Source organism: Gopherus flavomarginatus, chromosome 10 (genome assembly GCF_025201925.1).
Source record: "Gopherus flavomarginatus isolate rGopFla2 chromosome 10, rGopFla2.mat.asm, whole genome shotgun sequence".
Classification (NCBI taxonomy): domain Eukaryota; kingdom Metazoa; phylum Chordata; order Testudines; family Testudinidae; genus Gopherus; species Gopherus flavomarginatus.
The window spans coordinates 12487579-12501906 of record NC_066626.1 but is presented as its reverse complement, the minus strand read 5'-3'; the positions used below and the strand labels follow the sequence as shown (position 1 = coordinate 12501906).

The window sequence follows — 14328 nt, the reverse complement described above, 5'->3', positions numbered from 1 at the left end:
AGTTACAGAATTTGTATGCTAAATTTACATACATGAATTCAAGTTCTCTTATTCTGGTTCCCTCTCGGCTTAATTCACTGTATTAGAAAAAAATAATCAAAGCAACAGTAGGATCGTTGAGGACATTCCTAAATTCAGGTTTTAATATTAAGCTAAATAAGCTGCTACTCATCTTGTATTTATTTTCTCAGGGTGCAGAATAAAGGAACTATATAATAAAATCTATTTTTGCAGGTACGGAAAAATGTCATGAAGCAACCATAATCTATAAGCAGAAAAAAGGCATAGGAGGTGATTCAAAAAGCTGCGTGACTGGTTAACTGTCCAAGTAATGAATGCTCAATTTCCAAGCAAAAAAAGTGAATGAATTATGATTAGACAGATGGAAAAGTCTACTGCAGTGATACTCAGACCTCAGTGGTTCAGGAGCCAAATTAGCAATCAACATTATCTAAAAGAGCCACAGTAGTGTGAAGTCATTGTTTCATTTACTATAGTACTATTCATATTTAAACAGTGCAAGTTGATAACTTAATTGGTTAATAATACAGTAAAAGCATCCAGCGTTTTAATATTGTGTGCTGCAAAGAGCCGCAGGAGGCACATTAAAGAGCCATTTGCGGCTCACAAGCCATAGTCCGAGTATCACTGCTCTAGTGGAGTGTCAGCACTTACCTAGTGTCCCATCCCCAGTTGTCTGTAGAATCTGAGTTGCTCCTGGAGTAATCTTGGTAGAATCTGAATGTGCTTCATTATTGAGACCATCTAAAGCTTCTCCATTGGTGGCTACTTCCAAGTTTGGGATTATTCCGTGTTTCTGTGGATAAGGAAGGAACATTTTAAAGTCTGGTGTTCTAACAATATACTTGGCTGAACATTCTTGCCCCTTTATATTTTGAGCAGTGGTTGCTTCATCACAAAACCAGTGAGAATGTGCCTTGTTCAAAGTTCTGACAGAACAGATCTGATCACCTTTTAAAAGTAGCTCTGTTGCCCAATATGTGAAATGTTCCTTGGCCCCTCACCTATATTCACTATAATATATTAGGAGTGCCATTTATCACAGATGAGATAGGTAAACAGCTAATTCTTGACATGAATGAGAGCAACATATACATACAGCTCATCAGTGCTAGACAGTTGGAACCAGTTTTTCTGTCCAGTGCACCAGAAGAGAAACCAGCAACTGATTACTTAATTGCTTTAATTTTCTTATGGCATACCTTCAGTTGTTCCTTCAGCACAACCACCTCATCTCTGAGGTCATCCCGCTCACTCCTTATGGAATCAAAGAACTCTTTCTGCCTCTCTAACGCCTGAGCGTTCACAGAGCAAATAGACAGAAGGCAAGGGGACAACAAGAAAGGAGAAGAGACTATGTAACGCAAGTTAGAAATAAGAATAAGCAGATTTCAGATATTCAGAAGTTAATGGAACTGACATGCATGAAAAGGAGTAAATTAACAGATTAAAGGCTAAGTGTACAAATTCATAAAAAATGTAAATACAGTAAATATGATTTAATCCAAACATTCAGTTTGGAGAGTTCATAATAAATATTCAATCCCTGATATCCTGCTCTGTATTGGGATTAGATTTTTCAGTAACTAGATACAATAAGGCAGCTAAGAACAGATTTTTACACTCTTGACTTGGAATATCCTATAATACTTTTGTGCGAGTGTTTTTTTTAAATCAAAATACATTAAAGAAAGTGTATGAAAGCTGGTCTGCCAGATCTTAGTGGCGTCCATGGAACTTTTGCAGTCTGTCATGGAAATAGTGTGTATACCTCAAGTGTGCAGCATGCAATACAATACAATTTATAAAATTCTCAGCTGTAGTGAAACTTTGATCATTTTAAATTGTGGGTTTCAAATTGCCATAAGTCATTGGACAACATCATGGACAAATGACTTGCCAGATTTCTTTTGTCCACCCAAGAAAAGAATCTTTCACACCTCATCTGCCACTGACTATACCATATTTCTCTTTAGAAGTGCCACTGAGAGTTAACATTTCATTTACACTGGTGAGGAAAAAAAGATGATGATTTTCATCCAAAGAGTCCAGTGAGCTATAAACAAGCCCACTTTCTCCTTTCCAACAGTGCAGTTATGGTTTAAAAGAGTAAAGATAATAATTTTGAACAGAAAACCAATTCCATTCAGCATTGAAACCACATCATGAATAGCCAGTATTTTACTAAAGGGCACTCCTTTCTTGGTTATACATATCCATGATGGCGTGCACACATTTCACCATGTTATGTGAACTCCAGTGAATTTTCAAACCTGGTCAGAAGATGAGCATTTTTTTGGACCTTATCTTTGAAGTTAAAGCCACAGTGCTATGTACAGAGTTTATTTGACAGACTGTGGGTCACACGGTATAGGGTAATATTTCATTCATGAGGTTTTGCAGGTGCAGGAGTCTGCTAAAGAATCTCAGTGTGAAACTGAGAAAATTTCAGAAGTTGTGTGCAATTCCTACCCCTATTTTTTTGTCTTTCCACTCTATCGTCTCCTGAAGATCAGAAATTTCCCTGATATAGCTCTCCTGTTTCTGTTGCAGCTGTCGGATTTCCTGAGGGGCAGGGGCACACAAGGAGACAGAAAGCAGGTAAAGGGTTAATCAGAAGAAAAACTCAAGATTGTAGTGATGAAAAGAACAATGAAATCAGGTGTTAAGAAAGTACAACAAACTACCTACATGCATCACTCCCATACCCAATTGTTTTCCTTCAAAGTGATGAATGCAACTCCTGAAACCTACCCAGCTAGGGACAGCCAACCTCTCACCTTTAGTATGGCGACAAACACCTGTCTACTGGAACTATCTTAATCTTTGAATCCTTACTGGAGTTTTATGCTATCAGGGCCGGTTCCAGGGTTTTTGCCACCCCAAGCACCAAAAAGAAAAGAAAAGCCGCGATCGTGATCTGCAGCTCTACCACTGCTGCTTCAGTCTTCGGCGGCAATTCGGCGGCTGGTCCTTCGCTCCGAGAGGGAGTGAGGGACCCACTGCCGAAGACCCGGACGTGCTGCCCCTCACCATTGGCTACCCCAAGCAGCTGCTTGCTAGGCTGGTACCTGCAACCGGCCCTATATGCCATTGTCCTCTTTCTTCCAGCCTCACCACAAAAAGGAGCCCAGAGCATATAACAACTTATTCTGGGAAACTAAAGACAGCATAACATACAAATCCAACTCCAAACAGTACTTATGAAATATTTTTGTTTTCCTCAGCCCTAACCATTTCAGGGCTAACAGACTGAACCTATGAGAAATCTGGGGCAGGGACTAAGATTCTCCATTTCTGTCTAAGCTGTCTATATTCTAACTGTTAGTCTGGAACACATGAATCAGACAATCACATTAAAGACGACAGAGTAATTACTTACCTCAAGCATTTCTTCTCTTTGCTTCAGGGTCTCCTTGATTTCCGTGAACTGAAACTGCAATACGCTATGAGCATGCTTTTCCCGCTCAAATTCCTGGAGAGGCAAGGAAATATTTATTGGTCATGCATAATAATAATACTTAGAGCTTTTCATACACAGATCTCATAGTGCTTTACATATGGGTAAGTATCAATATCTCAATTTTAAGCTTGTTTGTCTCTCATGAAGGAAATCTGAGATTGGGATTGGGTTATTTTAAACTAAATGCTCAGTTTAGACACTGATCCATAATAAATAGGGTGGTGTGGGTTTTGGGGCTGGGGGAGTGCACATCATTTACAGCACTTAAGCCCTGCTGACCTCAGAGATAATGACTAGGAATGGAACCTAAAGGTTCCAAAAGGTAGAGTACTCCAACTTGGCCAGATCTTATTGTGAAATTTTAAAAGCAAACCGTTTCCCAAGAGCTATGCATGATGGAGGACACACTAACCAATAGCTCATGAGTCAAAGATTTAGCTCCTGAGAAGTTACCACATAAGCCATAAGGAAAAACTAGTTTTCAGGAAAGTTAACTCAGTGAGGCTCATTCCATCACCTCAACGAGGTGACAATAATTCAAGTCAATAGTATATTTTCAATATTTAACCCCCTGTATGCCTTAATTTGTTTAATAAGTACTTCTCACACAACTCTCCTATGGCCTTTTGAATTAAGTTTTGTATGTAACCGGGTCCCAGAGGAAACGGGAAAGCCTTCAAAAGTTGCTATGGATAACAACATTTCCTGGAGTCAGAAAGACTTTCTGAACATTCTCTAAGTAAAAATGCAAATGAAATACATAAAGCTATACTGATGAGCTTGTATGTGAAAAAGTCAACATATCCTGGATATTGACTTATAGAATTTAAATCTCATATTCATGTGCCTACAGATAAAGGCAGAAAAGGCAGCCAAGTTGTTAATGAGTGCTATTCAAAGGGTAGATTTCTATATACTTGATTCATTCCCCCCTCTCACTTTTTTTTTAAAGTACTGTCTCTTCCCTGAAGACATTTTTTCAAAAAACTTTCAGCTTCTTAAGAAGTGTTCATACTCACTTTGCTTTTCTCTTCATATTGCCTCCTGGATTCTGCCAGCTGTTCTTCTAACTCTAACAATACATCCTTCAAGGTATCGACTTGGTACATGAAGTTGTTTTTCTCATTGTCTAGTTGAGCATTAGACACCATAGCCTTTTTATATTTCTCTTCAACTTCTGCTAGGGAGTCCTGAAGACAAGAAATATGTAAGTGCAGTGAGAGGTTACTTCAAAGAAAGCACTTTTATACATTGCAAAATATGTAAGTACATGCTTAGTTGTAGACATGCAAGCAGTTCAACTGAATCAACTGCTAACCATGTGCTTAACTAACTTTGCTGACTGGGACCCCAAACCTGGGAGAAGAGGCAGCAATATCTGGCTTTCTGCAGTCTTAAATTAGGACTCTGTTTAATTAAAAATTGCAGTTACTGTACACTACTTTTTGGCTATGCGCGCACTTAAAATGCTACAGAGGAACAGCTGTAGCATGTTGGCTTAGACACTCACTACAGCAATGGGAAGAGTTCTCCCATCACTGCGATTAGTCTGCCTCCCAAAGAGGCAGCAGCTAGGTCGACAGAAGAATTCTGCCATTGATGTATTGCTGTCTGCTCTAGGGGTTAGTTAGGTCAGCATAGTCACGTCTCTCGGGGGGGGGGGGGAGGGGGCAGATTTTTCACACACTTGAGACACACAGCTATGTAATGTCCGTTTTCAGTGCAGACCAGCCCTTTATGCTCCATTTTTGTCAGATTTTTGCTTCAGATGAAGCGTGAAACAATTTTTTTCCCCATGCTTACTCCTTCTTTTATTAGATTCCCTTTCTTAACCTGCTTTACTAAGACCAAGTTCCGACTGTCTAGGCAATTCAGATTTATTAACTGAGGCTGAGCATGAGAACAGTTCAGATATCAGAATAGCTGCAATGAGGGCAAGATAAAACAGTACCATTTTCCATGTCACAGCGCAGGTCGAAAACCTCTCCAGGTATACAATTTGAATTAAGACCACCCTAACAGCAACTTTCAAAAGCATAGCAGTGCAAGTATGCAGGCAAGAAACAAGAGGTGCCTATACAGATGTCTTAATTTAAAGCTAGGATCAACAATCCACCAATTCAGTAAGTCATATTGCTAGTATTATATGGACATCCATGATACATTTTGGATATTTATAATATCCACTTCTACTAGATCCATAAACATTACAGGGGGAAATGTGCAGACTTTTAAATCTGAAAAGATGACAAAATACACACTTTTCAAATTAATAATCTATTTTGGAATACTATTAAAGAATAAGACAATCTGACATTTTAAAAAGGTACAAGAATTTGCGTCTCATCATTAAATGTGAATCATGTTACTGGTGCATGTTGAAGGTGTACTGTATAAAAGACAAGAAATATCAGTTGCTGAAAGGGCAATCAGGAATCAAAGCAGCTACATGATTAATTAAACCCTTAAAATTAGTTGGCACGAAAGCACACACCGTTAAGGGTAAATGCAGAATCACAGTAAAACATGCCCAATTTTGTTTCATTAGTATTACCAAATTCTATCCCAACCCTGGACTATCTACCTGTCATTTAATAATTCTAAATCTGAACAGAGATATTGAAACCTCCGTCTAATTTAGGCTATTTCTTTAGTGGTTTTAATCTATTCACTATTTAACACTTTTATTCTGGGAGGGGATGAATTTAGTTTGCGTAAAATGTTCCAGTCTCTTCTTGGCACATTCTGAAGAAAGTTCCTTTAGCTGGAAATGAATTTTTAATAAGTCCACATTCCACATTCTATGCCAAAAGCAAGGTCAGAGGTGACTAAGCAAAAACTGAAGTTGCTGGTCTTCGAAGACACAAGCAGATCTGGATAAAAATGCTACAAATGCACTTGAAGGGAACAATATTACAAAAATCTAGTTTGCTTATTCTCAAAGGGTAAGGTAGATTAGTTTGCAGAATCTTATATTTTGTGATCTTTAAGAGAAAAAAGTTTAGGCTTCATACATCTAAAAGATGCAAAAAAAGCACAAACTATTTTTTTCCATTTGCAGGTCACCTAAGATGTCAGTAACTGAGTATCTTGTACTACTGAAGAGATGAAGAAAAAGTATGAGAGAAAGTTTTAATTTTAATTAACAATTACACTCATATGTACTATATTACAGTAGCTGGTATGCCAAGTCCCCAGTACACTCATCTTTACATGCCTTCTGTTTTCAAACTGTGAGCCAATGCAGCTGAATACACAGTGTAAAGTGTCAAACTGATACATTTAGTTAGTTACTACACCAAAATCCTTTTATGCATTAATGGAATTTGTAGGCATTCCTCCCCTGCAGCTGCTGTGACAGTTTACCCCATACAATACAGAGGTTTTACCAGGGCTGCTTGTATAGCATGAGATATGACTGCCTCTCCTTCAGGCACGCATAACTTACCAATTGTTTTACTGGGACTCTCTAACAAGTACCTTTTACAATACATTTACAGTATTTAACTTTGATTTCTCATGGCACTGAACTCCGCAGGTTTGTTACATGCTTAATAATCAGCATTTACTTCTATTTTAAATTTACCTTCAAATTTTGAGTGATTTCCTATTCTTGAATTATGGACATATTTAAAAAGGAGTAACTGATCAGTTTTCTATATACTCTAATCTTTATATTAGAATTTTTGATGGCGAATTAAATACATTCTCAAGACACCAAAATATAAGACATGCAGTAGTAAGTTCTCATTAATGACTTTTTGTACAGAGGTTAATATAATATTTACATGTGCTGATTATCCAAAGAAATGATTACTGGTCATCAGAATGGGAAACATGTTTTCCTCACTGATGAAATGCTTTAAGTTAATTCACACCTCAGCATAAAAACATGCAGGTTAAATTCGAGTTCTGTCTCTCACTGTGCCTCTCTGAAAGTTTAGCTGATGTTAATATCACACGTTCAGTCTGCAATAAACCAGTACCTTCATTTCTTTCAATCCCTGCATGTATTTGCCTTCTACATCCTGAATCTGGTTCTTTAACTCATTGATATCCTGAGGGAAATGGCAAGAAAAGTGAATGATGTCAAGAAAACTAACGGGCAGTAATCACAGCTGAGTGAGAAGCCGGTGTTCAAAACTCCCATTTACAGACACATTTCTACTCTAGTTTGAGTTTTCTAAACTTCATTATAAAAAGATGTACAGGCTTTTCACACAATCATCTTTCTTGAATGGATGTATATTCCTGTCCTAATCATTTTAACTGGGAAAATGGGATGTTTCTAGAACAATAAGGATGGTCTTGTGGTTAAGGAACTAGATTGTGACTCATGAGATCTGAATTCCATTTTGAGCTCTACCACAGGTTGTATGATATGGGCAATCCCCCCACATTCTTGTTCTGCCTCAGTTCCCTATCTGTAAAATGGGAATGATATTTCTCTACTAGCACCCAACAGCGGTGTTGTGAAGATAAATGTATTGAAGCATGTGTAAGGTGCTCACAGCTACATCACTCTATGATAAGTTTCAGAGAAAAGTGGAAACATGAGCACCAACAGGATACCTTAGGAAGTGTGGAAAATACCACTGGCAAATGGAATAAAGACATTCATTTTAATTATGAACCCAATTAAAGCTTTACACTCTCCCTCTCTCTTCTTGGTCACCTCCTGATGCTAGAACTGCAAAAGAAGTAAAATATAATTTGGGGGTGACCAAGGAGAAAGACAAAGAGAAACGGACTGGGTTTGTTTCCCACTTTTACAGTTTTTAATACCAGATGGAACTATTACAATCATCTAGTCTGATCTCCTGCATAATGCAGGCCATAGTGTTTCACCCAACAGCTCCTACATCAAGCCTATAACTTCCAGCTGTGCTACAGCATCTTTTTAGAACAGCTATGCACCATTTTTTCAAAAATAAGATTTTTTTTAACCAACCAATAAAATGAAAATACTAAACAGACCATAAGGTGGGTGTGGTAATATCTTTTATTGGACCAACTTCTGTTGGTGAGAGAGAGAGAGAGAGAGAGAGAGATGCTTTCGAACTTACACAGAGCTCTTCTTCAGATCACCCGAAGAAGAGCTCTGTGAAAGCTTGTCTCTCTCACTAACAGAAGTTGGTCCAATAAAAAAATAGTACCTCACCCACCTTGTCTCTCCAATATCCTGGGGCCAAAATGGCTACACAACTCTGCATAAAACAGACCAGTTACTGCCCACATTTAGACTTTAGGAGGGCCAAGTCTTTAGATGAATGAGGTGTTTTTGGTATATTCTGCCAATACTGATTTGCATGTGTAATTTCGCACACATACTGATGGAAAAATATAAAACTATGCTTTTAAATAATTCCACTGTTTACTAGGTCAAACCTAGTGGAAAACTTCAAGACATGAAGAAATACATTCTGACTGGAATGACTCCTCTAGCAAGGGACAGTTCCTACCAATACATGTTACTTACAAAGACTTCTTACCTTAATTTCTCGAATGGATGCCTCAGTATCAACGGAAATGGAGGTGTCCCCACTGCCTCTCCGGGAGGAAGTTCCACCCAGAGATGCTAGTGTAGCTGCTGATAAGTTTGACACAGTACGAACTCCCTAGAACCATACAAAGTTAAAATAAGATGGGTTATGAAATAATCCTTTTTAAACACAAAAATGAATGCACGTAAATATTTTGAGAATGTGATCTGCCTCTTTATATGCATACTATTCAGAATGACCACAATGATCTCTTTGGAACATAGAAAGTTGTTTTAATTTATAGCAAACGGATCATCAGTAGACATGCTGTGCATCAGTGGGTCACAAAAGACCTTCTGTTGAACAAATTTTATGTCCTGAGATTTTTCAGATCATTTACAGTATGGCTACTGATGGAGACTGAAGCCTTCACATTGAGGTCATCAGTTCAAATTTGGGATAGGACGGAAGTGACTGACAGAAGTTACCATCTGATAGCTAATTGGTGAGCTATGAGAAGCAAGTCTGTGCCTTTAATTCAGTCCAATTCACAGTAGACAGGTGTCCAACACCACCAAAATTATATAATTGGCACTTATGTTTGCAGTCCCAGCAGACAATACAGAACTACTCAAGACAATGAAGTCCAAAGCAGACAGCAGAGTTACAAAGGAATCTCACAAAACTGGGCAACTGAGAACAAAATGGCAGATGAAAATCAATATTCATAAATACAAAGTAACATGCATTGGAAAACATAATCCCAACTATTCCTACAAAATGATGAGATCCAAAGTAGCTGTTACCACTCAAGAAAGATCTAGGAGTCAACATGGATAATTTTTTGAAAATATTCACTCAATGTGCAATGGCAATCAAAAAAGCTAACAGAATGTTAGGAACCATTAGGAAAAGGATAGATAAGACAGAAAATATCATTATGCCACTATATAAATCCATGGCACGCCCACACAAATACTGGGTGCAGTTCTGGTCACCCCATCTCAAAAAAGAGATATAAGAATTGGAAAAGGTACAGAGAAGGGCAACAAATACGATTACGGGCATAGAACATCTTCGATATAAAAGATTTAAAAGACTGGGACTTGTCAGCTTGGTAAAGAGACAGCTAAGGGAGGGGTATGATAGAAGACAATAAAATCATGAATGGAGTGGAGAAAGTGAAAAAGGAGGAAGTGAATAATTTACTGCTTCAAATAACACAAGAACTAAGGGTCACCCAATGAAATTAACAGACAGCAGGTTTAAAACAAACATAAGGAAGTACTTCTTCACAAAACATACAGTCAACTTATGGAACTCATTGCCTGGGGATATTGTGAAGGCCAAAACCGTAACAGGGCTCAAAAAGAATTAGATAAGTTCATGGAGGATAGGTCCATCAATGGTAATTAGCCAAAATGGTCAAGGTCAAAACCCCATGCTTTGTGTGTCCCTAAGCCTCTGACTGCCAGAAGCTGGGAGTGTACAACAGGGGATGGATCACTAGATAATTGCCCTAGTTCTATTCATTCCCCCTGAAGCATCTGGTACCAGTCACTGCTAGAAGACAGGATCATGGCTAAATGGACCACTGGTCTGATCCAGTATGGTCATTCTTATGTTCTTACTATATGAAGCCATATCCTGCCATGGATTTTATTCAAAATTTGTGTAAATTCAATGCAAGTTTAACATGGAAAAATGATAAGATATGTTATGATCAATATAATTCATGTCAACTTTCTTACCTTCTCAAAGTCTTTTTCTGGCCTTTCTTCAACCTGCAAACAAAAGAGAGATTATTTAGAAGCAATAATTGGATAATACTGGACAAAGGGAAAACAAAATAAAGCAGGCTGTTTGCTGTTAAACCTAGCTCTGTTAGGGATCTGAGGAAAAAGGTTCATTGGAAAGACATTCTGCTCAAAGAGCAACCACAATACATAGCACTGCAATGGCAACCTCTCAAGCTTTCCTTGGTGTACCATACATTTTAAGATGGGGTATTCTTCAAACTAAAGTGAAGCTTGTGAATTTTTCTGTTAGGACTGCTCACGTGTCATATACATTCTTTTTTTACCTTAATCAAGGAAGCCATATTTCAAATAATTTCAAATAATTCAGAAATCAGACAGCTGTATAGGCCACATACAAATCACTTGGAATAGAAATCCATATCCAAATCTCAGCCACCGAAGAGCAGATTAGAAAACTATAATAAGCTGCTGAAAAGGGGAGTAGAAAAAGAAAAGATGAAAGATGAATGAGATTAGCCAGAAAGAAGGTGATCTTGGGGTGGGCATAACTTTGTTGTAGCTGTGTTCTTTATATTAAAAATAGAAAATAAAATATAAAAAGTGTGTCTCACACATGGTGGAGACTAGGGAAAAAGATAGGCACAAGGAGAACTAAAAAACCACTGAGATTATTTCACTTCAAGGAACTCATTTTCAGGAGGATCAGATTGTGGCAGGAAAGAACTGGTTTCAATATGACTTTTTAGCTTCTGCCAAAGGCATATTTGCTCAACACAGGCATTTTCAGATTAATGATCATTTTAAGAATGAAGGATGGTTTATTTTATTAAACAGCACACTTGCTGAGTTATTAACAATAGTGGGCTCAGTATAGGATCCAAGTCAAAAGCAAAACATATTTTAAAAACATTTCTTTAAAATACTGCAACACTTTGGGAAGGGTAAATCCTACTTGGAAAAGCCTTCACTTGTAGACCAATTTCTTACTGGGACAAATCTGATAGGAAAGAAAAAACAGATAAAGAAATAAGTGAAGCATTAACCTTTCTGTACCAACTATTCCATCTCAGGTAACCAGAGATCTGGATGACAGGATGGATTGCACCCTCAGCAAATTCACGGATGACACTAAGCTGAGGGGAAGGGTAGATATGCTAGAGGGTAAAGATGGGGTCCACAGTGACCTAGACAAATTAGAGGATTGAGCCAAAAGAAATCTGATGCGGTTCAACAAGGACAAAAGTGCAGAGTCCTGCACCTAGGACAGAAGAATCCCATGCACTGCTACAGGCTGGGGACCAACTGGCTAATCAGCAGTTCTGCAGAAAAGGACCTGGGGATTACAGTGGATGAGAAACTGGATATCAGTCAACAGTGTGCCCTTGTTGCCAAGAAAGCTAACCGCATATTGGGCTGCATCAGTAGGAGCACTGCCGGTAGATGGAGGGAAGTGATTATTCCTCTCTATTCAGCTCTGGTAAGGCCACATCTGGAGTATTGCCTCTAGTTTTGCGCCGCCCCCCGCCCCCAAAGGATGTGCACAAATTGGAGAGAGTCCAGAAGAGGGCAATGAAAATTAGTAGGGGGCTTGGGAACATGACTCATGAGAGGCTGAAGGAACTGGGCTTATTTAGTCTGCAGAAGAAAAGAGTGAGGGGGGATTTGATAGCAACCTTCAACTACCTGAAGGGGGATTCCAAAGAGGATGGAGCTAGGCTGCTCTCAGTGGTGGCAGGTGACTGAACAAGGAGCAATGGTCTCAAATTACAGTGGGGGAGGTCTAGGTTGGATATTAGGAAAAACTTTTTCACTAGGAGGGTGGTGAAGCACTGGAATGGGTTACCTAGGGAGGTGGTGGAATTTCCATCTTTTAAGGCCTGTCTTGACAAAGCCCTGGCTGGGATGATTTAGTTGGGAATTGGTCCTGCTTTGAGCAGGGGGTTGGACTAGATGACTTCCTGAGGTCTCTTCCAACTCTAATCATCTATGATTCTATGAAATGCTTGTTTCTAAATCTTTAATGAAGCAGACAAAATCTGCAGAAATGGGCATAGTTAAATAACCCCATTAGAAGTTATATTGCATGGCTGGGGTGGATCTCAAAGATGATTTATGGACAATGAGTTAAGATTCTCCAGGACAAGAACTGGACAACAACAATAAAAGAGGACATTATATTTATATCATTTGAAAGTATTGAACAAAGATGTCTTCTGTAGGAGGCATTTGGAGAAGTTTTTAGAGGTCAGCTGATAAGCAGAACCTTCCCAGTTGAAAAAGGAGATTAAAAAATTAAAATCAGGAGCGATTCATAAAACCCCAGGTTCAAAATAGTATATAAATAGTTAACTAATATTAGTGGGAAACTAAACATGTTGATGACACATGCCACTGAAGAAGCCTTTAGATATATAAAACCAATGTTTTATGAAACAGGAAATAAAAGTGGTAAGTTACTGTCTTAAACTTATAGTGACTCAAAAGCAACCATTACGCCACCAATTAACAGTCAGCAACAGAGACACACCCTAGTGATGTGTGCTACTTTTGCTGCTTACTATAAACTCAATCTACTTCACATACACCAAGCTCTGAAGTGATTTAAAAATATCTGGAGGCAGCAGGCTTGCCAAAGATGCATGAAATGTATAAAGAAACTGTAGATAATAGAAGAAGAAATCTTAGAGGCAACACCAATCATGGAAAGTAGTAAAATTCCAAGACTTGATGGCTCTCCAGGTGAGTTTTATAAGGTAGTTTAAGGAGAATAGTAGGTCCTTTGAGGGGTCTCTTTAGGGCCGTTTTAAGCTCCAACCTAAGGCCTGGTCTACATGATAATGTCAGAGTGACATAGGCCACCTTGCGCTGACCTAATTGTGCATAAGTCTACACTTAAATTTGCCTTCCACCAATGTAAGTGCTCCATCATGCCAACAGAGTAACAGCACCTCACCAAGTGGCATTGAGCCATGGTCCATGTACTGAAGTTGACACAGCACAAATGTAGACATTGCATTACCTTTATCAACCCTAACAATCCTCCTGCAGCTATCCCAAAATGCCCAATACTGACTGCTCAGGTCACAGTTGTCAACTCCACTCTCCAGGGTGAGAGAGACCAGAAGATCTCCACACTCATTAAAACCCCACTAATTTTTGAAATGCCATTCCATCTTGGCAAGTACATCTAGTAACTTTTCACTGTTGTGTGCAACTGCCCCACCAGCCATGTTGGCTACACACTCCAGACATGCTTCTGCCTGGAGCAGACAGGAAGTATTTTATCTTGGGGGCCTGTAGAGAGAAGAGGCTGTGCAAGCACAGCTATGGACCAGCCACAGAAACATGGATATCTATGAGCAGATTGTACAGGAGATGCAGAAGAAAGGGTGTGACATGGATCAGCAGCAGTGCCATGTGAAAGTAAAGGAACTGCAGCAGGCATACCAGAAGACCAGGGAGGCCGACAAGCAATCTGGTCATGAGCCGCAGACCTCCTGCTTTTATAAAGAGCTGCATGTCATATATGGTGAACACCCCACTGCCACCCTACACACCACTGTGGATACTCCAAGGCCCCTGGTATGAACAGTGAGGAGGA

The 14328-nt window shown here is 39.0% G+C and overlaps 1 protein-coding gene across 7 annotated transcripts in view; it reads right to left on the bottom strand.

Moving 5' to 3' along the window:
* LRRFIP1 (LRR binding FLII interacting protein 1) overlaps nucleotides 1-14328 on the bottom strand; it is a 211037-nt gene that overhangs the window by 19572 nt on the left and 177137 nt on the right. For 3 of the 7 annotated variants that reach the window (XM_050916117.1, XM_050916110.1, XM_050916111.1), the window contains exons 12-19: nucleotides 10719-10751; nucleotides 8977-9102; nucleotides 7471-7542; nucleotides 4504-4674; nucleotides 3404-3496; nucleotides 2494-2586; nucleotides 1224-1316; nucleotides 676-817 (exon numbers count right to left, since the gene is read on the bottom strand). In XM_050916117.1, coding sequence (XP_050772074.1) covers nucleotides 676-817; nucleotides 1224-1316; nucleotides 2494-2586; nucleotides 3404-3496; nucleotides 4504-4674; nucleotides 7471-7542; nucleotides 8977-9102; nucleotides 10719-10751 — 823 coding nt within the window. The remainder of the gene's footprint in view (nucleotides 1-675; nucleotides 818-1223; nucleotides 1317-2493; nucleotides 2587-3403; nucleotides 3497-4503; nucleotides 4675-7470; nucleotides 7543-8976; nucleotides 9103-10718; nucleotides 10752-14328) is intronic. The other 4 variants (XM_050916115.1, XM_050916113.1, XM_050916114.1 and 1 more) reach the window with 2 other exon arrangements.